The sequence below is a fragment of the Molossus molossus genome, unplaced genomic scaffold, assembly GCF_014108415.1.
Source record: "Molossus molossus isolate mMolMol1 unplaced genomic scaffold, mMolMol1.p scaffold_m16_p_20, whole genome shotgun sequence".
In the NCBI taxonomy this organism is placed as follows: domain Eukaryota; kingdom Metazoa; phylum Chordata; class Mammalia; order Chiroptera; family Molossidae; genus Molossus; species Molossus molossus.
Genome location: NW_023425356.1, coordinates 10,498,823 through 10,523,812, shown reverse-complemented (window position 1 = coordinate 10,523,812; position 24,990 = coordinate 10,498,823). Strand labels below are relative to the sequence as shown.

Sequence of the window (24,990 nt, the reverse complement as noted above, 5' to 3'; positions counted from 1 at the left end):
GAGGTAGCCGATGTGACACTTGGCTCCCAAATCCTTTTGAGCACCTTCTCCTGCAGAACCACAAGACCACCCCACTCAAGAGATTTAACTTCATCTGCGACAAAGTCCACATCCAAACTTCTCCAGCTGACCTCCCAAAGTCCTTCACAACTTCTTTCTGGTCCAGGGTTCATTCAAGGAATAGTTATGAACAGTAATTGCATTTTGTGGTCATGTCTATTTAGGAACTTAATATATTTCCATTTTAGCAAGTGCTTTGTACATGAAATTCCTGAACCAGAGGCACCTGCCCTTTTTTATTTCTCTAACATCAAGAGCTCACCCAGAGGACCAGAGGAGGATGCATTTTCCCCTAGGATCTGGCTTGCAGACCTCAGGGGAGGACACCGAGGACAGTGCTATGAGCAGCCACCCCACAATCGGTGAGGTCAAGCTTTGCAGTTAACTCCTTTGAAATTCCTGCCTGCAATAAATTGAGTGGTCACGTTGCTGCCATTCAAACTGGTGGTAGAGATTTCTCTGCAGTGGCTTTGAAGTCTCTCAAATCACTGTCTATCATTAGCTTTTTTTCCCTTCTCCCATGATTCTGCCTGGATCGGGATTACAGAATAAGCAGGGGTAGGGGACATTATAGTCAGGCAGCCTGTACACGATTAGGACTTGCTTCAGGGGCACTGTCAAAGCCATGTGAGTTTGCAGTGGAAGCCAGGCAGCGGGTCTGCAGAAACGGTACAACCTGCTTGCATTTTTCAGGTTGAGACTAGAGTCTATAAACAACTTTAGAAACAGGAGGAAATCATCTATTTTTAAAGTGGTGAGCTAAAAAAAAAAAAAAAAAATTTACAGTACAAGTGGTTTTATACCACAGAGAAAAAATAAAAGTTTAGATCTGTTTCTTGCCAACCGAATCCACTACATCTTGGGTTCATCACAGGGACTTGTGTCATGCTGAGGAGGGCAAGGAAGACCCAACCTTACACCCAGGCCCCGGATGGAGGTGGGGATGGATGACTGTGCGTCACTTCCTACTGCCTGAAAGCTGGAGAACGAGATCACTTATGAAATCACTGGCATTTGAATGGAAAGGGGGCAGAGCAAGGCCAGACCCTGCCAGCAGCTGCTCAGGTCAGTGGCCCACAGTGAACCCAGAAGGTTGAAAGGCCCACCTTGAGCAGAAGCAGAAACACCGCCATCTGGTCTCCTCCTCCGCCTCCCTCCATTCCTACACCACAGAATGCTCCAGTCACCATCAACAGCTCTGCCCTGCCCACATGGCAATTAGATTTGGGGACAATCATACATTTAACCACCACTTGGAAGTGTTAAAAAGTGTTTTGGGGTGAGGTCCCCAGCTCAGCCCAGCAGACATAATTGATGGCCGCTATCTCCTTCACTCACAGGGGATGGGAATATTTCCTCCGTCCTACCTGCCATTCACTTCCCAACCCTTCCCCACCAACCACAAAGTTTGCTAGAATTGGGCTGCATGTGTACAGTCGTCTCTCGCCACTTCACGCTTCGACATTCGCGACTTCACTCTGTCGCAGTTTTTTCAAATACTATACTTGAAAAAGCCGCGACAGAGTGAGCCTTGAGGGTGGAAGCGCCAAGCGCCGGGTGGCTATGTATAAAGAAAGAATCCTGCTTCACGGAAATTCATTTATCGTGGGAGAGTCTGGAACTGATTAACTGTGATAAACAAGGGCCAACTGTATTTCTACATGTCTGGAGAGGGAGAGGATGTAGATTCTGAAACAGGAGCCTGGTTTTTCTTTCATTCATAAGCAACTGGACTAGGTACTCATTTCTTTTTTTTTTTTTATCCTCACCGGAGGACATTTTCCCATTTTTTTGTTCAGGTAGAAGAACAGAGAGAGAGAGAGAAACATCGATGCGAAAGGAACACATCGAGTGGCTGCCACCCGCACGACCGACCAGGGCCGGGGACAAACTGCAACCGAGGTACGCGCCCTTAGCAGACACCGAACCCGGGTCTCTCAGGACCGCAGGTCGACGCTCTAACCGCTGAGCCAAACTGGCCAGGGCGAGGTACTCATTTCTTAATGACCTTCTCTCTCCCTCATCCTCCGAAGCTCTTGGGGCTAAGTGACAAAGCAGTTGTCCAAATCATCAGCATGGTCATGGTAATTCTAGAATATTGGTGAATCCTATCATAGCTATGCCTCAAACAACCCTGCAGATAGGCACTAGCTCCACAGGTCCTTGTGTCCCCAAAATCACTGAACTTTGAGATGTGCTCATGCAGATACCCTTTCCCTCCTGATCCTCTCTGTCCCCCCAGCCCTACAGTAGTTCATGCCTCCTCAGCCAGGACTTGTGTAATACAACTCCCTAACCAGATGACTATTTGTGAAATGTTAGCATCATTGCCAAAGAATGTGGAATCTCAATGTTACTAGTAATCAAGCTAAGGACACCCTAAATCTGAGATCCCTTCCTGTGGCTGAGCTATCCCACTCTCCAATCACAAGCTTTGCAGGACTGGAATTGTTGAAGATCTCCATCTGGCTTTCCCATCTTTCTCCCTAATAACCACACTTATTTTACCTAGATTATCCTCTGACAATAGGAAGTTATTTATCCAATATAGTTGCTGATAAGAAAAATTGCCTCATAACCAGATTAATAAACAATGTCGCACTTTTGGGGGATTTGATGCTGCTTATAAAAGCATAAAAGATATATTAAGCCCTCAAAATGTTAACAATTAATTCCGGCTAACGGCCTGCAGTGGTGCCATGGACACTCAGATGACTGCTTCAGTGAGTGCATGTGTTACAAGTATTTTTCTACAACAGATGAGCTCCTGAAAAGGTGAGTGAAAAATCCAAGTACAAAATGTCCTCCAGGTGCTCCCTACATTTTAAAAAGGCCTCGTTCTAAGCCGACACTTTATATACTGGCAGGTCTGCTCTCAGTAGTGTCTCTCACTGCACTGGACCACGTGTTCGCTCACCACTGTATGCTCAGTACTGTAGTAAGCGCAGACCCTAGTTAATAGCCTGGAACATAGTAGGCACTTAATAAATACCTGTTGGTGGGTGGACGGACTAACTGATGAACAGACTTATGAATAAACAAGATAATACATGCTGACATTGGAGATGGGCTGGGGACTTGTATGGCATATTAAGAAACTTGGTTTTTATCTTGAGGTTCTGAGGAGCTAATAAAAAAAAAAAAAATGAAGCAGGAGAGTAATGGGATCAGATTTGCACTCCAGGAAAATAGCTCTGGCTGCAGGGTGGATAATGGATTGCTAGGGGATAGGCCTGGAAGCAGGGAGCTCCGTTGGAGCGATGTAATAATCTAGGTGGGAAACAGTCAAGTCCTAAGTTATGGAAGTACCAACAGGATGGAGAGAATACAGATCTGAGCGATATTGAGGAGGCAGACCTGTAAGACTTGGATAGTAACTGCAGTTCAGGGAAAGAGAGTCGAGAGTCCTGGGTTGTCGGCTAGGGAAACTTGGAGGATGATGTAGGCCATTCACTGAGCTGCGGGACATGGGAAGAAGCTGGGAAATCTGCGGATGGCTTGGATGATTTGATTTTTTTTTTTATCCTCACCTGAGGACATTCTTCCATTTTTTGTTCAGATAGAGCGGGAGAGGGAGAGAGAGAAACATGGATGCAAAAGGGACATTGGATGGTTTGATTTTTGAACACAGTCTGAGGGACATGTGGCATAACCAATGTGTTCAGCATAGTCTGTGCATCTGGAGCACAGGATCTACACCCTGAAATCAGAGTCATCAGTATCCACAGTAGTTTGAATGATGAAGCAGAGTAGGTCAAACCACCAGGGAGAGGGAGAAGAGCAACTAAGAGCAATTAACCCTGGGGAAGCAGATGTCTAGGGGACGGGTAGAGTTGCCCAGAGGAAACCAAGAAGCAGTCAGAAGTCAGCGTGGTCCAGAAATGCAGTGTCACCGAAGCAAAGGCAGAAATGTCTAGAAGTGATGAGCAGATGCTGCTGAGAAGTCAGGTACCACAGAAATGACAAGGGGCTCTTAGTGTAGCAACAGGGAAGTCTCTGATAACCTTGATAAGAGCCAGTAAAGTGGGGTGCTGGGATGAGTGGAAGTGGAGATAACCTAACAGACTATTTTTTTATTTTGTCTGTGAAGGTCAGGGATCTAAGGTAGAAGAAAATTTGCTATTAAACAATAACTTCTGACAAAGCCTAATACTCTATATTCAAAAGGGGCCCCTGTGGCAGACTCAGTCCCAAGACAGTATTTTAATTAAAATGATCTGGGTGAGGAAGCTCTCATGAGGCTGAGGTGTGCTCTTAACGATAAAAAGGAAATGACAGGGCTGAATCAGCCATAGGAAAATTTCTAGGGGCTTGTTTTGGGGGTGAGCCCATTGACACTGTCTGATGTGGACTCTGGGACAGGACTGTAACCCAGCCACCTTGGTCCAAAGCATGGGGTGAAATACAGATTTATCTAGTCTGCTTAACTAAGGGAAAATCCAGGCTTTTGGGAAAAGATTTTTAATATCTTTGAGTCAAAACAGAAACAAAGTTGGAAGGTTACAAGCTAAGGCAGGGAAGCAGGGTAGGTGCAAAGGCTGATCTCGGCTTTCTTGATTCCACAGTGAAAGACACAGACTCAGTTATTAGACAAGTCGTATCACTCATTGCTGTTTTGCCCAGACATCAAAGATGGACCAGAGAGGACAGGTCTGAACTGGGGGGACCAGTAGCTAGCCACATTCAGGATGCAAAGGTCAGCATCCTTTCGATGCCAGCACAGAATCCACATCCACAGAAAAAGAGGGTCTTTTCCGGAATGATGCCTCATTGTACGTTCCTTGCTTATGACAGGGCGCGATCACCAGGATGTGTATTTTGAACAGACAGAAACAAGTCTGGGTCGTTTGAGGTTCTTTCATGTTCTGCAGCCCCATTTTCCCCTATAGAAACACCTTTGGGAACATTTGGATGACAAACTGTCGGAATGAGGGCCTAATAAAATGTTTCACTTCTGAATACGTAGCCCTGGTGTCCACAGCATTGTTCACTCTAAACAATGACAAACTGGTAGCTTCCATCAAATCAAAATGAAAAAAATATATCAAGGGACCTCTTCTTCACCACCCATAACTTTTGCAACCTTGGAGCACCACCAGATTTAAATCCTTTATCCCAGACAGGAAATAATACTAGTCTAAAATACAAGTCCAGCTGGGGACGAAGGGGGAAGGTCTTATTTAGCAGGTAGGGGTTAAGGGAATGAGGTACCTAAGAGGAGGCAGGTTCTGACTCAACTGAGTGGGTAGATGGTACCAATCGAGAGAAATGAAAAGTGGGCGTGGAGTAAGAGAAAGCTTTTCATTTGGATGAGTTGACATGAGTTAGAGAGATATGGTAGGCAATTATACACTCAAGTTTGAGATTCTTAAGAAAGCAGAATGGTTACACAAGATAATAAAATCGTAGTTAATAGTTTTGAGTATTAAATGCTACTTCATGGTCCCTGAATTACGATGGCTTAACTTAATGATTTCCTGACTTTTCGATGGTGCAAAAGCAATAAAGACATGAGATATCCAATGCTTAATAAAGTAATGTTAGATGATTTTGCCCAACTGTAGGCTAATGTGTCCCGAGCACCTTTAAGGTAGGCTAAGCTATGATGTTCAGTAGGTTAGGTATATTAAATGCATTTTCAACTAAGGATATTTTCAACTTCTGATGGGTTTATTGGGTGGAACCCCAGCATAAGTTGAGGAACATGTATATTAAGTATTTTACCAGAACTTTCTCAATTCAGTCCTATGAGCTAGCTAATATTTACTTCATTTCCACTTTACAAAAGAGGAAGCTTAACTTCTGTGAAGTGGCTTGCCCAACACCACACCCCTAGTAGGAAGCAGAGCCAGGGTTCAGGCCGAGGAGGCTGACTGTGCAGAATGGTACTGTAACTACTGCACCTTGAGTATGTGGGTGGCAATGAAAACTGTAAGAGTGAGTCTGGCTGGTGTGGCTCAGTGGTTTGAGTGTTGACCCATGCACCAAGAGGTAGCCGGTTGGATTCCCAGTCAGGGCACACGCCCAGGTTGTGGGCCCAATCCCCAGTGGTGGCATGCAGGAGGCGGCCAATTGATGTTCTCTCTCATCGATGTTTCTGTCTCTCTCCCCCTCTCACTTCTCTCTCTCAAATCAATAAAGGAAAAAAAAAAAACTGTAAAAGTTAATCACTTTTTATGGGACTGATATAAAATAAGGTGAGATGACTACAAAAACACTGGAAACTTTTTATTAGATGGACAGAGAAATCAGGGAAAGGCAACTCTGGGTCTGTGATTCTGAACCAATGCATGGCCAGACTGAAAGCAGAGAAAGTGCCTTGGAAATCCAAGGCCACTGAAAAAAGGAAAGGGAAAGACAGGAAGCGCATGGAGACAGTGCGTGCAGAGTCTGACAAGTGGCTTCCCTTGGAGTTCTTCCCTCCTGACTCCTGCTCTTCACTGCCCTAGGCCAGTCAGAATTCCAGGAAACAAATGCTAGCACTCCACAGAAAGAACACCTGACCTCAGAGAAGCGTTCCTCCTAATGGATGGGAAGAAGTGATGCAAGTAAGGAAGGTTAGGTGGGACAAAAGGATGGGCACATGACCCAACCAGGTCACCAGGTGGACCCTTCTTGTTATGGCACAATATCGCTCCCTTTTGCTGTCAAAAGTTTCAATTTGGATAAATTACACTTTTTTTTATCCTCACCCGAGGACATTTTTGCATTTATCTTCAGATAGAACAAGAGGAAGAGAAACATATCAAGTGGTTGCCATCCACACAACCCCAACAAGGGCCAGGGACAAACTACAACTGAGATATGTGCCCTTAGCAGGAACCGAACCAGGGACTCTCCGGTCCGCCGGCCGACGCTCTAACCACTGAGAAAACCGGCTAGGGCCATGGTCACACTCTTTATATATCAAAGGAGGGAGTGTACTTAGCTCAAGAGCAGTTAAAGCAAAGCTAACCTAAGAACTGATAGAAACAATTCATCTTTTAGATCAGCACGCTTCTCTCACAAAGGTAACTAGACCTGACTATGTTTAAGATATGTTCTTGTAACGCAACAGTAGGGTAGTGGTTGGTCTGGATTTAGTCAATCTGGGTTCAAATCTCAGCTCCAGCATCCCCATCTTGAGCAATTTATAATCTAAACCTCAATTTCCTGATCTGTAACACAATAGTGATACACCTTGCGAATGATTCAATGAAACACTTACACGTAAAGTGCTTAGAGAAGCTCTCAGGAGATGACCACCCCCCAAAAACATAAAATGTATGAGGAATTGCCAGACAAACTGGTAAATGCTGGTGAGTAGAGGGAATCAGAACCTCAATCAGCTGTAAACTCTCTAATGATTCACTCTCCACCTGTCTTGGACTCTGGTCTGCTTTGATTTAGATCAACGTGTTTGTGTTGGGGATGATCAAGACATCTGCGATCTTCTTTGTGGTTTTTCAAGAAGAATTTGAAGGTACCTCAGAGCAAACTGGTTGGATTGGCTCTTTCATGTCATCACTCAGTTTTTCTGCAGGTATGAAGCCAGCAATAAGCTCACTGTTCAAGGAGGACCACAGAGGGTAATTCCAAGACTCATCTGTCAGTCATTCACAACAGAAGCATTGCTAAACTCAGGTTCATTATTATGTATAACTGAGAAAAGTAAAAACTCGCAGTGTTTAAGCCTCCATTTAACTTGGTAAAATGGGAAAAATTACAGAGTTCAAACAAAGAAAGTTGAAAACTCCAACTATTTAATTCCATGATTGAATTTTTCATGCCATGTTTCTTGCCAGTGCCTTAACCTAGGTTTAGTGAGCCAGCCTGCCAACTGGGAAGTCAGGCCATGGAGTTCTGATCTGATCATCTAAGCATACTCAAAACAAGTGGAGAACCAATTCCTTTTCCTTTAGTTCTATTTGGAGCTATCGTGTGCAGATTAACAAGCAAACCTTGTTCTAGGCATAGGCTACCTTATGGTTCTAGGCAAACCTTTTGTGGAGGTTTTACAATGTATTTTCAATAAGCTTCCCCTCCAAACTTGCTTATTTACAATCCTTTCCTTAAGAAACAAATGTATTCTTCTTCCAGAAAGCAAAATAGTGTGGGACTGGGAATGGTAAGAAACCCAATCCAGACATCTTTTTGAAGGACACACAATACTCCAAAATGGAGTTCCGTTTTCCTTTGGCTGCTCATTTCAACTGCATGTCAGGAGATTAAGGGATGCCAGAGCACACTCACTGTGTGCTGCTTTTCTCTCTTTTCCCAAGGTCCTCTGGTTGCTATTATCTGTGACATATATGGAGAGAAAAACACATCCATTCTTGGGGCTTTTCTTATTTCTGGTGGATATCTGATCAGCAGCTGGGCTACAAGCATTGCCTTTCTTTGTGTGACTATGGGATTTTTACTTGGTAAGTCCACTGTAAAAAAGCTATAGAAAGGGAACTAGGAACCTTCCCTTTTACTGTCCATGGGTCCAAAAGGCCTAGTTTCATGATCTGAAGTCTAGGAGAATATCTGGTCTGGTACCAAGCCACTTTATGTAAGTGATTCCAACCTATTACATTTTTTAGGTTTGGGTTCCGCTTTCTCATACCAAGCATCAATGGTGGTAATTAGCAAATACTTCAAAAAACGATTAGCACTTTCTACAGCTATTGGCCATTCAGGGATAGGACTGACATTTCTCTTTGCACCTTTTACAAAAGTCCAGGTAGATCTATATGCCTGGACAGGTGAGTCATTGTAAGTTTCTAACCTATCAACTGCAAGATTTCAAGTTGTTTTCTCCCTTTGGTGACTGGAAGTGAAGATGCTTGGGGTGAGAGTGGAAATTTCTCAAAAAAAAAAAAAAAACGCTCCTCCTCGTTGGAGAATACACAGTATAAGTAAGATAGCTTGAACTACTTGGCGCACGTATGTTGTGGGCTGTGAATCACCCTGCAGGGTCAGCGATACTCCTGGGGAGAAAAGGACACCCCTCTCCTCCCTTTCCACCACCAAAGCACTCTTTTCAAATTTTCCCTTTTAAGAAAAAAAATGCCTCCTCCATTAGACTCACTAAAACCAAAAAAAAAAAAAAAAAAAAAAAAGGAGGGAAAAAAAATGGTTAAAAAGATTATGTTCCTTTAATACTTAATCTTTTATATACTATCAGCTATAAATTTTCACAAATGAATGAAAATCATTTATTCTACAATCTTCTTTGTGCCTTAGATAAAATATCTGGATTGAATAATCTTACATTACTGGGAAAATAAGATATACACATATGTATTATGTCTATTTCCAGAGAAACAGACAGATTCACAGAGCAGTTTCCCAGCAGCCTCATGGTGAACAGGACCCGCTGAGTCCATCACAGGATGGCAGATCCCAGAAGCACCACACACATTATAGCTTTAGTCAGGCCATGCTGAAACCAAGAACTACTCAGCTTCAAAGGCAAAACTGACATCTCTCTTCTTTCAAGGAAATTAAAATGTCATGAGATCAAAGGCTGTCCCTTCTTCCAAGGCAGCTTCCAAATGATTCCCATCATCAAATTCTATATTTACTATACCTAAATTTATACCCATTACACAATGTAATTTTCTAACATTTGTAATACCTTCCCCTCCCTTATTTTTTCCTTTAGCACAAATACTACTCTGTCCTTCCACACCATCTATTTGGTGCAGCTTTCTGGTATTGTATTTAGAAAGGACACCATTTTCACAAGGATACAGCAGTATGTATGGCTAACAAGTCATCAGATTAAATACTTTTTTTTTTTTTATCCTCACCCGAGGTTATTTCTCCATTTTTTGTACAGATAGAGTGGGAGGGAGAGAGAGGAAGGGAGAGAGAGAGAGAAACATCGATGTGAAAGGGACACATCGAGTGGCTGCCACCCACACGACCAACCAGGGCGGGGGATAAACTGCAACCGAAGTACGTGCCCTTAGCGGAAACCGAACCCGGGTCTCTCCGGACCGCAGGCCGACGCTCTAACCGCTGAGCCAAACTGGCCAGGGCAGATTTAAATACTTTCAGTTAAAATCAGGAGACAAAGTAGTGTATCTCAAGGAATAATCATACTATGAGTATTTAATAGTGGGGCTCTTCTGAGCCTAAGAACACAGAGTATTGGTGAAATAGAGGTAATTTTTAACAACTTCTCAATTTCTATTTAGGTGCCCTTATGTTACTTGGCGCTATCACACTGAATTTGGTGCCTTCGAGTATGCTTTTTTTTTTTGTATCCTCACTCGAGGATATTTTTCCATTTTTTGTTCAGATAGAGCGGGAGGGAGAGAGAGGAAAAGAGAGAGAGAGAAATATCGACCTGAAGGAACACATCAAGTGGCTGCCACCCGCACGACCAACCAGGGCCGGGGACAAACTGCAACTGAGGTACATGCCCTTAGCGGAAACCGAACCCGGGTCTCTCTGTACCGCAGGCCGACGCCGCTGAGCCAAACCGGCCAGGGCCGAGTATGCTTTTGAGACCCATCCGCATCACAAACAAGAGCAATTCTGATAGGAAAGATAAAGGTAGCAGTCTGGTTGCAAGTGGTCCAGAGGCAGGGTGTGGGACAGACACACCACACTGCAATGAGTTTAATAGACTAGCAAAATCAAAATGAAGAGGTCAACAATAGGCCAAACAGGAACACTGTTCCTAATAACTAATGAAGCAAGTTCTGAGCAAAAGGTTATTTGGTGGAGCTGTAAACAAACCCTCTGTGGTATTTCTCTTTTAAAGAATCCTTTCTTCTGCATATTTACCTGGTCTCTTCTCTTCGGTCAGTGGGCATATTTTATCCCTACCTCCCACCTGGTAGCCAGAGCCAAAACACTGGGGATTGACATGATGGATGCCTCCTACCTCATTTCCTTAGCTGGTGAGAAAGCCTACTGCAGCCCTGACCGGTTTGGCTCAGCGGTTAGAGTGCCAGCCTGCAGTCCAGAGAGACTTGGGTTCAGCCCCTGCTAAGGGCATGTACCTCGGTTGCAGTTTGTCCCCGGCCCTGGTTGGGTTGTGCGGGTGGCAACCACTCAATGTGTCCTTTTCACGTCGATGTTTCTCTCTCTCTCTCCCTCCCACTCTATCTGAACAAAAAAAAAAAAAAGAAAAGGAAAAATGTTTTCGGGTGAGGATTAAAAAAAAAAAGAAAGCCTAATGCAACCTCATACTCAAACAAAGGTCTTGTTAGTTTTTCATAGATGTCTGTCTGACACAGTAGACTTTAAGTATTCATTGAAAGATTGTATTTTAAAAAGCTAGTGCTTAGTGCCAACTGCCACTCAAGAAGGCAAAATTCCCGGTAAACAGCATAGTGCAGTGGTTGAAAGGTTTGATTCTGGAGCTAGACTTTCCAGGTTCAAGTTTTTGCTCTGTATGACCTTGGGCAAGTTACATGCCTTCTCTGTGCCTTGATTTCCTCATCTGTAATATAGGGATAATAGTACCTACCCCAATAAGGTTATTAGGATTAAACAAGTAATGCATATGAGGTTTAGGATAGTGCCTGGCCCATTGTAAGTGTTCAGAAATGTTCTACTAATATTTGTAGCTAAGTATTCTTCCCCTTGAACTCATAGTAAGACATAAATATACCTGCTGAGGCTAGTCACTAATGGATTGGCTGATATTTAAAATAAATTAGAATGTAAGTTAGAATTTATTTGAGTGTAAAAATGTATGGAAATAGGATGCTTGATCAAGAACAAATATGTTTTCTCACCTGACAAAAGAAGTCTAAAAAAAATGAGAGGGGATAAAACAGAATCGGTTTGCTCTAATTATCTGGAAATTCTCAGTAGCTCAACACTGACTCTTCTCTTGTTAATTTCTTGCAAGACTATTTATCAAGCCCTTACAAAACTGAATGCACTCTGTGCCCAACTGCAAAGGTACTCTGCTTAAATCAAATAAAGCTTATGTATACACACAAAAAACATACATAGCTAAACTGCCTTTTTCACTCAAATGGCTGGTAGTATCAATTTATATCAGATTAGGGCTATACAATAGAACAAAAGAACATAACATAAAAACTCAATATGTGTCCTAGGAAACAACTGTAAAAATACAGAAATGGTAGTATTTTGTATTTTTATTTCCTTTTTGTGTGTGTATATGGTGCAATTTCTGTTTCAACCGTAGGAAGGATTTGAAGTATAAAATCACAGCTCACCTACTCTTGGTGAAAATCTCTTAGTATTTAAACATTACATTAGTTTATAACAGGATAAAGGATAAGAACGTTTTGGTATCATGAAATTAAACAAAAATGCGTTTCTTACATTTTATTCCAGTTACATCGTAGCTCAAATGTTCAAAATATGATTTCCTATTTCTAGACTTTCCACATACTTTCAAATTAAGCATAATAACCTTTGGAGGAGGAATTATCGAAAGCTCATATGCAATTATAAGAAAGAATCCCAACATCTTTTTTTTTTTCAAACATACTTTATTATGTTAAATGATTTCCCTATGACTTCCCTAGGGCAATGGCCTGAGGGCCTAATAGTTTTTAAAGAAATCACACTTTCTCACCTGCAAAACCTCTTTGAGGAAGGTTTCCTGAGCCTGAAGTCCTCTGTAAGCAGGGATTCCCAGCTTGGTGGTATAAACTTTCTGGTATGTCATTAGATGTGTCTGGAATACTTAAATAAATGATATATCTATTGGTAGACAAATGAAACCACCTTTTTCTCCAACGTTCCAGCCTCAGGATAAAGCCATATTACTTAGGAAAAGAAGCCTTAGGTATTTACATGTATTACAGGAGCTGAGAAAATGGAATTAGGATTTCATAAGACCTTTTCAAAATTGTTCCAGGCATCACTGAGGCTGTCAGCCTGATCCTCTCTGGATGGATTGCTGATCAAAACTGGACCAAAAAGTATCAGTACCTCAAGTCTTACCAGGTCCTCTGCGGCATCACCAATCTGCTCGCTCCTTTAGCCACATTCCCACTACTTCTGACCTACACTATCTTCTTTGCCATGTTCTCTGGTGGTTAACTGGCATTGGTACTTCCTGTACTGGTGAGTAGACACATTCATTAACATCGTTACACCATTTAGCAAAAGCAAGGATTAATAATAATCTTGCCCAAAGAGAATCCATAGCCCTGGCTGGTTTGGCTCAATGGTTAGAGCATCGGCCCGTGGACCAGAGTCCCGAGTTCAGTTCCCGCTAAGGGCACGTACCTTGGTTGCAGTTTGTCCCCGGTCCTGGTTGGGGTTGTGTGGGTGGCAACCAGTTGATGTGTCTCTCTCACATCGATGTTTCTCTCTCTCTTCCCCCCTCTCTCCCTCCCACTCTATCTGAAGATAAATGCAAAAAATGTCCTCAGGTGAGGATAAAAAAAAAGAGAGAATACATATTTTATATTAATTTTATAATTAAAAAAGATCACAGCCAAGGCCCAGAAACCCTGTAGCTATATCCTGGTCCAGTTATTCATCTTACCTTGGGGGTTGGAATGATGGGAGGACTGTCCACATGAACAGGCAAGAAATGAAAACTTATGGGACCGAAGGATTCCATTTTCCTTATCAGTTTCCCAGGTTAGGCTTCTGTTCACTTCTTCTGTTTAGTTCCAGAAACTTCCTTGGCTCCTTCTAAGACACAATATTGAAGAGTTCCTGAGAGAAAAAGGGCCTTGCTGACCAAGGCGGCTTGTCTCTTGAGAGTTCATTGTATTTCAATAGGGACATTTAAAAAAAAACTCTTCTCCATTTTACCCCCAACTGACTGGACCCAAATGGCACTGACATACCAATTTCTGGGTTCTTCTCAGCACTAGGTCCCCCGTGTGCTGGAACACAATCCCTGGGAAAATTCTGGCTTCACAGTGATACTAGTGTCAGTGCTGCAGGTCATATGAGGCTCAGGCAAAAGCCAACCTTTCTAAAGTTGAAATCAACTCCTCGTAATATCTGATTTCTTATAAACCAACGGTCAGTACTCAGCCTGAGGTGGATTCAAGAAAACCACTGTCAGCTAGATTGTAAATAATATTTTCTAACAGAGCTAAGAGCTGTGTGGTTCAGGGGAAAAAAGTAACCCCTGAACCACCAAAAAACTTAAGGCCACCCAAATCACCCAGAAGTCAATGGTTCACAGTTTGAGATGACATAAACAGTATTTGTCCCTTGGTAGGCATAGGTCTCCACAGAATTTCACCCTCAATCTGGCTAACACTGAATTCTAATCTCTACAGGTTGATCTATCTGGAAATTGTATAGTACACAGATTTATGAGACTTGCCAATTTCTTTGTTTGGGATAGCTGTCCTTTCTGGGCCACCTATAGCAAGTAACAGCTTAGCCATATTCTGAGCAAATGAAAGAAAATGATGAACCGAGAAATATGTAATGACAATATCTATCAAGTTAGAAGAAATGGGTATCTGTGCTGTCCCTGTACCGACCCTCACACTCCAACATCAGTCCAGGAGAATCTGAGGGTTAAGTCAACAGACATGCATTAAGTAGGTTCTTATCCTCGTGGGCATCTTAGAGCAGGGACTGTTTACTTGTCTGGGAAGACAATATAGTTTTATTGGCTTTTCAAAGATCTATGATGCTTAAAAGAGAAAGAACCACTATCCTTACCTAAGCAGGAGTCACTTTTATTTAGCTTGAAACTGCAAGCCTGACCTCCTCTGCTCTTAGCCGTGTCCAGGGCTTCTCAGCATCTCCGATTCTCAGAGAGGGACGGAGGCCCTTCACTTTCTATCTGTACCAAAGGTGGTAGGATGCTTGGCCTAAAGGCCAGAATCTCTGTGGAGAGGATATATGGTTATCTGGTGAAAGTTAAATAGAAGTAAAGTAAAAACTGGGAGAGTTCTGATCATGTAAGTTAGCTTTAAGACTGAAGTGTGTTGTTTTTCACTCACTTTTTACCTGACTGGACATTTAATCCAAGACTTAAAAGACTACTCACACAGAAACATTTTAGGGAATGACTTAAACTTTGGTATCTTCTATACTATAATTGTCAATATATTTGAATTACAAATTACTACAGCATTTCCAACCACCCACAAAAATTAGACCTAAAACTTACATTTGCCTCCTTTAGTCCTAAAGGGAGACAAAAAAAAGATCCAATCTTGCCCACTATTGTTTTTTAAAAACTAAGTTATATAGTATTAGGTTTGCACCTCTATAAACTTAAGACTTAGAAAAGGCAAATATCAAAAGAAAATGTTAAAAAAAAAAAAAAAGTCTAATAACAAAGACTATTACTGGAAGGGAAAAAATGCACCTTTCTCTGAGGATTAGCTTAGGTGTACCTATTCTAAAAGAAAATTTTATACAAATATATAACCAAATCCTTATTTGCACGAATGAACACACATCTTCCCATGTTGTCTAACTCAGTCTATACCTCATACCTGGCGAGCAGGCTAGAATTTAAGACTCAAGCCAGAATTGTTCTACAGGGACTTGTAAAAGGAGACCGAACACCAGAAATGCCTGGAGAACTACTTTATGGCCAGTGCCCAGGTCAGTGAGGCACAGAAAACAGTGTCCAAGTACAGTTTGCCGATACATTTCTTTCCATCTTGATCCTTGATCCTTCTTCATTGGCTGTCATCCAATGATGCCCTGGAACTTTGCAGCCTATTAGGCCAAAGGTATAGGGAGATAACACAACCAGTGCACAGAATATCTCCTTCAAATGAAAAAGGCAAGTAACAACCACATGTTTAGAGATTTTATGTTCTGGTTTTTGTATACATCTTAAAATAAAATATTCAAAGAGTTCAGTATATTAGAAGACACAGCAAGTTTTGTGAGGATCACTACCTGAAAAGGAAAAGTAGTAGATGTGTGGTGGGTCTTGAAATCAATTTGTTGGGTTGTGAGCTTTTTATTTATCTTTTAATGAAAAAGGCAGACTACAACAGAGCAGATTAGAAAACAGTGCATCACTTTATTGTGAAACTCTTATTTTACACACACACACACCTATGTATTTTAAGTCTACGTAAGGTACATTTCTTATTGTCAATGAGTCAAAAAAAAAAAAAAAATTTACGAGACTTTTGTTAACCAAAGCACAATACCCTGGGCTCTGTATGTGGAGGGAAAGGAAGCTCATGACAGAATTACCTGCCAATTCTGAGTATATTATTTAGGCAACTATAAATTTTATAAGTTCTAAAAAAAAGTCAAAGGATGTGTTAAGGCAGCTGCTGAAAGCTTATGTACAGAACTTTTTTCTTTTTTTTTTGGTACATGCCCTAGCGGAAACCGAACCCGGGACTCTCTGGTCTGCAGGCCGATGCTCCAACCACTGAGCCAAACCAGCCAGGGCTTATGTACAGAAGTTTTAGTATGAGAGTTGCTCAGAGTATCTTAAACAAGGTGATGATAATATCTCTATACCATGAGCTCTCACTGACTGCAGTGTTGTACTGCACACTTGGTGGAAGGGAGAAACTTCAGGAAAGTCTTTGCCTCTGTAAACTAATTTCTCTGTGAAATGACAGGACTTGACAAAGGCCATTAGAGTGTATTCCTAAATCTGACTCTAGCAGCAACTGCCAAAGAAATGTCAGAAATGCTGACGTACAGATTCACTCAGTTCTCAACAGTTCCATTACTGTCTTTAACTTTATATAAATCAACAGGTTTACTATTTGCAAAATATTAACTTCTCAACAAAAATCTAGATTGTATGAGATTCTCATGTTTTTAAACTTACCTGTTAGCTCTGTTATTACCAAATTGCAAAAGGTGTAATTCCTATGAAAGATTACAGGCATTTTAAATTAGGAGTCTAGCAAATAGTAAAACTTTCCACAGTAATCCTCAAACACTAGTTAATAATGGTAACATCGGTTACCTAAACAGTATTTTTCTCCTTCCTGTATGGAAACGAAAAAGAAAAATAAGTTAGTCCTATACAGCACATTTGAATAAAACAAACAAATGGGGGAAAGCATAAAAACCCAAAGGAATCATAACTTAGTTTCTTAAAAATATACTTTTTTTCTTTTAAAAAAATGTAAATACAGCATGTGGGCAAGAAAATTATTTATACACCTTTAAAAACCATGATTATGGTAATATAGTAGCAACAAAATTCTTTATCACACCTTTGCTGAAACTCTCTGACCAGGGAATGAAATGGAGAGAAGTTTAAAATTACTCCCCAACAACACACACCTTTCCCTCCACAAGCCACGGCTATGCCCACTACACCCCACGGCCCACCCCTCCAGTTCCTCTGCAACACTTAGTGACAAATTCATAGTTAATAATATGGCCTGCTTCAGACTAGGTCAGCTTGAGGGTTGTTCTGACCTAGGCTGATCAGTAGATTTAAGTGTAGGCCAAATGTCATCACTTATCCAAACCCAACAGCTGGTTTGTTTTGTTTTTGTTTTTGTTTTTTGGTGGTAGCTGACAACCAGATCTACCTGTTGGCATCAAGATGGAAGCCCTGGAAGGTTGTGGAAAAGAAAAATATTGCTATTTTAAAATATTATTGTATTTCTAGAAGACTCTGTTAACAACAGTGAACCTGCTAGAAATTAATATAAATACAAAAATAGTGCACTGGGCAAAAAAGCAACTATATAATGAATCATATTCTCCAACATACAAGTCAGATGTAAGCTACTTATGTGAAATTCCTAATCTTCTATCCAAAGACATTTGGCATGTGAGCTCAAAATACAAAAGGCTGCCCTGACTGGTTTGGCTCAGCAATTAGAGCATCGGCCCACGGACTGAAGAGTTGCGGGTTTGATTCCAGTCAAGGGCACTACCTCAATTGTGGTTCAGTCCCTGGCTCTGGTTGGGGTTGTTTGGGAGGCAGCAAATCAATGTGTATCTCTCACATCAATGTCAATGTGTGTCTCTCTCTCCCCCCCTCCCTCCCTCCCTCCCACTCTGTCTGAAAATAAATGGAAAAATATCCTTAGGCGAGAATTAAAAAGAAAAACAAACACAAAAGGCTCAGTTTCAGGTAAAAATAAAACCAAGGGTCTATATTAGCTGACTATAAAACTGAATGTAGTTCCCTTCTCCTCCACATAACCCCCATTCCCAACCGATGACTGTATATAATATGCTCATATATATTTAAATCAATCACACTTATCTTCTGAAAACTCCCTTAAAACACAATTATTTGATAACTCAGTATCCATTCACTAGTCACCAAGAACCTTATGAGCCCAGCTCTGTTAGCTGCTACGTGGGACACAGAGAAGACACGGTTGCTCTCTTACTGTTCCTCCATAGCTTACTGAGCACCAGCACAGCGCTCACTCAGCCACACACACTGACAGGACTTAATACTGAAAACAGCAGTCTGCAAGCTCTAAAACAGAATGAACAGAATGGGCATTCTTCTTCTTCCACTTCATTAATAGAAATTTTAGGTAAGCCATTGTAACCTACGTCTCCATTTTCTTACCTTAAATGAAGACATTCTAAGCTGTGGTATAGAAAGAATGACCTTAAGTTATACTAAAGCTGCACTCAACCCAGCAGGTACTTCACAAAAGTGATTTTTTTCCGACAACTCAAGGAAAGCCATTTCTAATACAAAATAATTATAAGTGGATTGTATGCTAGCACAAGTTCAAGTTAACCAGTTCCTAAAGGAGTACATCTCTCTCTTGTTATTATTTGCCAACCTCACACCTCATCAAAAATACCATGGATGCCCTGGCCAGTTTGGCTCAGCGGTTGGAGCACTGACCTGTGGTCCAGAGAGATCCGGGTTCGGTTCCTGCTAGGGGCATGTACCTCGGTTGCAGTTTGTCCCCGGCCCTGGTTGCGTTGTGCAGGTGGCAGCCACTCGATGTGTCCCTTTCACATCGATGTTTCTCCTTCTCTTCCTCTCTTTCCCTCCCACTCTATCTGAACAAAAAAATGGAAAAATGTCCTCAGGTGAGGATAAAGAAAGAAAAAAAAAACAAGGAGTGAGACTGGTAATTCTGCACTAACTCTTTATCTGTGTTTTATAAGAAAGGACACTGGCTAGATGGAAATTCATCCATCTAAATTTGCCTCTGTCCTACTAACATAGCTAAGTTCATCTCCTCATGAAATGATAGGTCATTTCCTACCTCTCTTCCACCCTCACTTTAGATACAATATTAAAACATTTTTTTTCTTTATTGATGTTAGAGAGGAAGGGAGAGGGAGAGAGAGAGAGAAACACCGATGACAAAGAACACTGACTGGCCACCTCCTGCCTGCCCCATACTGGGGATCAGGCCCACAACCTGGGCATGTGCCCTGACTGGGAATCGAACAGGAGACCTCTTGGTGCATGGGTCAACGCTCAACCACTGAGCCATACAAGCCAGGCTAGATACAATATTAAACAAATATTCCACCCAGTTCTCATTCCACCTGTTATCGACCACACCATCTACATTTATCAGTCATCTTGGCTTATCAGTTGGGAATTTCTCTATGGCCTTAAATTGTATTTGGAAAATAAACAAACAAAACAACTCAACCTTTTGGTCTGTTATAAATGCCTTTGGAGGGTGGGAGTATGTGGGGGACAAGTAAGAAAGCAAAATCCTGTCCTCTAAATCTCGAGGGATGTATTATACCCTGAAGAGGCAAAGGAATATGTACATCATTTCTTTATGCAGTGACTTCCCCCACAAACCACAATGCCACACAGAATTTTATTTTGATTCAGTATTTCTAGAACTGATGAATCCCTACAGAAATATCAAAAATAAGTTCCAAATACTAAAAGAATCCTACTTCGTGAAAATTCATTTATCACAGTCGAGCCTGGAATTGATTAACCGTGATAAATGAGGGCCGACTGTAGCTCTTTAGTATGTTTAGAAAGGGGGGGGGGGGGTGTTAATCCTTCCCTTGCAAATATATTCCTTTGCAAGGCCAAGGAATCAAGCTTCAAAATACTAACACAGACCACAATCCTTTTAGTAAAACCCACAGCACAGAGCCAAGTATGCCCAGTAAATCTTACTGCAAGTGTCTATCATGGGGCCTTTAGAGAGTTCCGCTCTTAAAAGGCACCGAGGTTGAAATTTGCTAAACCACATCTCCCAAGATTATCGAAAATATCTGTACATATTTTCCCATCATGGCACATACAGAAAATATTTGTATAGCACACCCAAAGTAAAACATGGCTGAGCGCTCTGGTGACCCCAGGGGGATGAGAGATCACTGTCTCTGTACACCTTGGAAGCTTGCGCCTGTACTGTAGCCCATCAGCTGCAAGTTCTGGCTCAACACCAGCTAGTTACTTACAGAATTCTCAACTACTGTCTTTAATTAGCGGCAAGGAATTTTGGAATTAAGGGCCTTTTGAGTGTTATTTCAAGTTTTCACAAGATGACCAATAATGCACTTAATAGTACTAATAAAAAGAATTCATAACTGAGCTCAATCAAGGTCTGAGATATTACAGGTATGAATACTTTTTATTATTTATTCATTCATTTGGTTAATCCTCACCTGAGGATGTTTTCTCATTGATTTTTAGAGTGGAAGGGGGGGGGGGGAGAGAGACAGAGAGAGAGAGAGAGAGACAGACAGAGAGAGAGAGAGAGAGAGGGAGGGAGGGAGGGAGAGGAGAAACATTGATGTGAGAGAGACACATCAACTGGGCCTGGGAATCAAACCTGCAACCCAGGCATGTGCCCTTGATTGGGAATTGAGCATGCAACCAAAGGCAGTCTGCAGGCTGACACTCTAATCACTGAGCCAAACCAGCCAGGGCAATATGAATACTTTTTAGACAGGATGTTAAACTCATCTTTAAACATGTATGGCTTAACCCACAAAATGATGCTGAATAGTTTTAAAATGTTGATATTTTATCAAGTGAATTTAGAATCCTAGATTACATATCAAATTTGACAGATTATTTTAATCCCTTGTGTGTTGACTGTAAGAAAACTGTTTTGCAATACTACTGAAAGAAGCTGAGCCCTATCTTATTAGTTGTTTTTAAATTATCACAGAAGCCCGGCTGGTGTGGCTCAGTGGTTGAGTGTCTACCCATGCACCAAGAAGTTGCCGGTTTGATTTCAGGTCGGGGAATATGCCTAGGTTGTGGGCCAGATCCCCCAGTGAGGGGCATGCAGGAGATGGCCAACCGATGTTCTCTCTTATCGATGTTTCTATCTCTCTCTCCCTCTCCCTTTCTCTCTCTTTAAAATCAACAAAGAAAAATAAATAAATAAATAAATAAATAAATAAATAAATAAATAATTAATTAATTAATTACAGGAAACATTATTAGACATTCTTGCCCAAATCATGGGTTATAGCTATAGATATAAGGAAGTAATCTGAAGAACAATTTTTTTGTGCCTAAGAATCAACTAGGTGCCATCCAGGGTGAAGTACACTTGAGGGGAACCAACAAATCTACACGATTAACATGCATCTCAGGTGTCCAATGCAGGCAGTCTGGACACACCAAGGAAATGCTCACAGGGCACTGCAGCTTAGGAAGGTGCAAGCGTACCTCCCAGTGTTGGCTACATACAAGAACACCAGCATGGAGTGATACTCAGATGTACACATACTTTCCTGAATTGTGGCTGATACCTAGTCATGACTTCCTGTGCCATTCACAGTGCTTTTACTATGACCACAAAGTAACCCAGTCTTTTGAATGTCAACTTATGCGTGTGTTTCCATTTAAAACAGTTAAAATACAGTGGCTTTTAAACTACCTATAATAATTTATTTAAAAAATATATACTCAAAAGCATTAAACTATTTAGGGTTAAAAGCATGCTATTATACAGCTTTTTCATACAGTTATCAAAAAAGCACAGAGATCTGATAAAATCAAACCAAATATACAAGGTTCTTTTAAATTTTCAGTGGTGAGGAAAGGCTAATTATTCCAACCAAATAGAGCAGATATTTCAAATATTAACAAAGTTCTGAATTTAACTTACCTAGAAGCCACTTAAAGCTAAGCCTGATTATGACAGCTAATATTTTCCGACCCCTTGGTGCATGGGTCGACGCTCAACCACTGAGTCACACTGGCCGGGCTTGTCATCAGACAATTGATCAACAACACAATATAGTCCTGCATCCTACGTTTCACCTCCTATTTGCTGTTACAAATGGACTCCTAAAACTAAATACTCAACTGTACATTATAATCCTATCAAATGGCAATGGGTCTTAAGAGGTAGGATAAAAATATATACTAATATCTCGATTATCAAGTATAAATAGGAGAAACAGATGTAAAACAAATTACTTCATTAAATTTTGCATGGAAATACATGGAAACAGTTCTAGAATATTCTAAGTGACACCCTACCCTGGTAAGAAAATATATTAAATATATTTTAATCTTTAATGTTTCTAAAGCAGCATTCGGACTTTAAATGTGTGCATGTGGGTGAAATGAAAGGCTTATAAGCAGTTTTCTCTTAAACTGTTTTAGGCCCTCTGGGATTTCTTAAAAACAACAACCCATCTTCATTATTTTTTAGCTGTGCTCTCTTGACCTTTTAGCACTATTTATCTCCACACCTAAGAATTTCTAGTCTTTTCCCATAGTATTATTTTTAATACTGCTGTCTCATAACTTATAGGTTATGTGTATACTAGTAAATTTGGTGTAGTGGTGGGACTAAGTAAGGCAAGAATGACAAGGGATAAAAGGGGGTGCTGCTGCTTACGACATTCCCTCCTTTCTAGAAATTTCTAGAGGAGTTTTGAGAGATTGGTAACCTATTTCTCAGGTATATAATGGTCAGTGACAATCAACATAATACAAGGACTTGTCCCAGTCAGTTTCACTCCACTCTTTCTTAACTCCAAGAAACATTTGAGGTCACTGATCAAACAAGGAGTCAATAAGTAAAAAGCAACTTCAAGTTAGCTGAATTTAAGAGGCTACAAAACATTCCATTCATTCAATAAAGAACAAGAAACATAAAGCTAATGAAACAACAAATAAAAAAAATTCAGTATCAGAGCCAAATAAGAGAACAAAGAGAACAGGAGATACTCTATACTTCCAGTGAGAAATCATGTTCCAAGATATAAACAAAAATCAAAAGACACAATGTAAGCTCCATAAGGTCAGACACATTCCCATCTATTTTGTTCATGGGTATACCCCAGTACCTGGAACTGTGCCAACATATAGCACCAAAATTTTTTGAATGAGTGATCAGAATAATAACTTTACCTTTCTAAGTTTTGGGGGGAGGGGGTTAAATATAAAAGTCATAATGTAAGCTTGCATCTACATATATAATATGCATATAATCTCTAAAAAAGGGGCTGTCAAGTGTGGTTAGTGGGCCCCTCAGAAGGTCTTGAGACCTTTTTTTTTTTTAAATGACTTTATTTGAACTAATACATTGCTAGCAGATTACATCATTTTTCAGAGTTAGAGTAACATTATGATCTTGAAAACTATAGCAAACAGCTCGACAGAGCAAGAGTACATATATTTTTATTTTTTAGTGAGTTGAGACCTTTTTAGGAAGTATGTGAGGTCAAAATTATTTTCATACCAATACAGAGATGTTATTTTAGCCTTTTTCACAGGGTTGACTTTTGCAACAGTGTTTAAATACTGGTACTTTGCAAATATTCTTTGCCACCACAGTTTTCTTAAAAAAGTGTTTCACTTTAAGTTCTAGTATGTGCCTTTAGCCAAATGATTTTGAGGACCCCTCCCCATTCTTGCTTTGAAAGAGTATTTCAGGAAGAAGTATAGTCATCATTTAACTCACTTGACCAAATAGTTCCTTTTCATATACTATCAGGGCATCCAAATCTTCCCTTCATAGCCTTTATTACTGTGTAATTTATGTGGTTAACACCTAACCTTCCACTACACTGTACAGTGTGTGAGGTCAGGGACCATGTCTGTTCTGGTTCATTAATGTATCCTCAACCCATAAGCACACTGCTGGGAACACAGTAAATACTCAAACATTTGTTCAGTGAAGGAAAAAAGAAAATCAGTTCTCTCATTTTCTTTCTTTGGAAAACATTAGAAATTCACAGTTATTTTCTTTGTAAGAATGGTGGCATTCCAATAAGATTCACCATAAAATGAAATGGCAGGCATCCCAAATTTTCTCCAGCTTCCATGCTAAGATCAGAGATGAGTTCTGGGTCCACAATGACTTTTTCTCCACGGGTCAAGTCCCTAACTCAGGTGGAACTGATAGAAGTAACTCCCATCAGTAGAAAATAAGACAAAGTAAGGAGCTGGACTAACTTTCTAATGGGTCACAATGCAGACTGGTAAGTACCTGAGGCCTCTTTCTTCGAGGACAGTTCATAGGTGAGGGTGACTAATGGGAAGGTTTGGCTAATGGAAACCTTTCCTTCCTTCCAGGCTGGTTATATGATTACACTCAGACCTACAATGGCTCCTTCTACTTCTCTGGCACATGCTATCTCCTCTCTTCAGTTTCCCTTTTCTTTGTACCACTGGCTGAGAGATGGAAAAGCAGAGTCGGACCAGAAGGAGAGAGGACTACAATCAAGTGTGAGCTTAACAAAAGAAAGACTAAACTACTAAATCACTGGAAACAAAAGAAAACCTATAGGAATGTCACCAGAAACAAAAGCTCAGAACAGTTTCCTCACTTGTAAAATAAGAAGGGAAACCAAATAGTTTTTAAGGTTCCCTTTTCTTTAGCATTCTGAAGAACGTCTAACTGGTGGTAAGAAAGGGGTATCAGCAATTGAAATCATGCCATTTGTTAGTACTTAATAGGTAACACTTTTAATCAGTTAAAACAGCTATCTTAGATATTAAATAAAAATCAGAATGTACTGTAGTAATAAATTAACCCAATTTTCTTGTGCCATGGTAATTCAAACAATAAGATATGTGAAGACAGAAAACTATTTTCCTTAATTTAAAAAAGTATTATATATATCCACTGACTGACTAGAACACTG

At 40.8% G+C, this 24,990-nt stretch overlaps 2 protein-coding genes across 9 annotated transcripts in view; one reads left to right on the top strand and one right to left on the bottom strand.

Moving 5' to 3' along the window:
- The first annotated feature begins 945 nt into the window (after window positions 1–945).
- SLC16A4 (solute carrier family 16 member 4) lies at window positions 946–24,575 on the top strand. The gene is given in 14 exon segments (XM_036272090.1): window positions 946–994; window positions 997–1,030; window positions 7,449–7,582; window positions 8,322–8,465; window positions 8,628–8,789; window positions 10,230–10,277; window positions 10,525–10,651; window positions 10,653–10,709; window positions 10,711–10,940; window positions 12,887–13,095; window positions 14,277–14,336; window positions 14,338–14,371; window positions 24,419–24,523; window positions 24,526–24,575. Coding segments are annotated over 14 exon segments (1,443 nt in total).
- Window positions 7,555–24,990, bottom strand: part of RBM15 (RNA binding motif protein 15) — a 43,243-nt gene continuing 25,807 nt past the window's right edge. The window contains exons 1-8 of one of the 8 annotated variants that reach the window (XR_004960869.1): window positions 18,782–18,825; window positions 16,913–16,934; window positions 16,772–16,812; window positions 15,456–15,736; window positions 14,671–14,838; window positions 13,523–13,698; window positions 12,602–12,711; window positions 11,129–11,148 (exon numbers count right to left, since the gene is read on the bottom strand). The gene's annotated coding sequence lies outside the window, so the exon portion shown is untranslated. The other 7 variants (XR_004960868.1, XR_004960867.1, XM_036272089.1 and 4 more) reach the window with 7 other exon arrangements.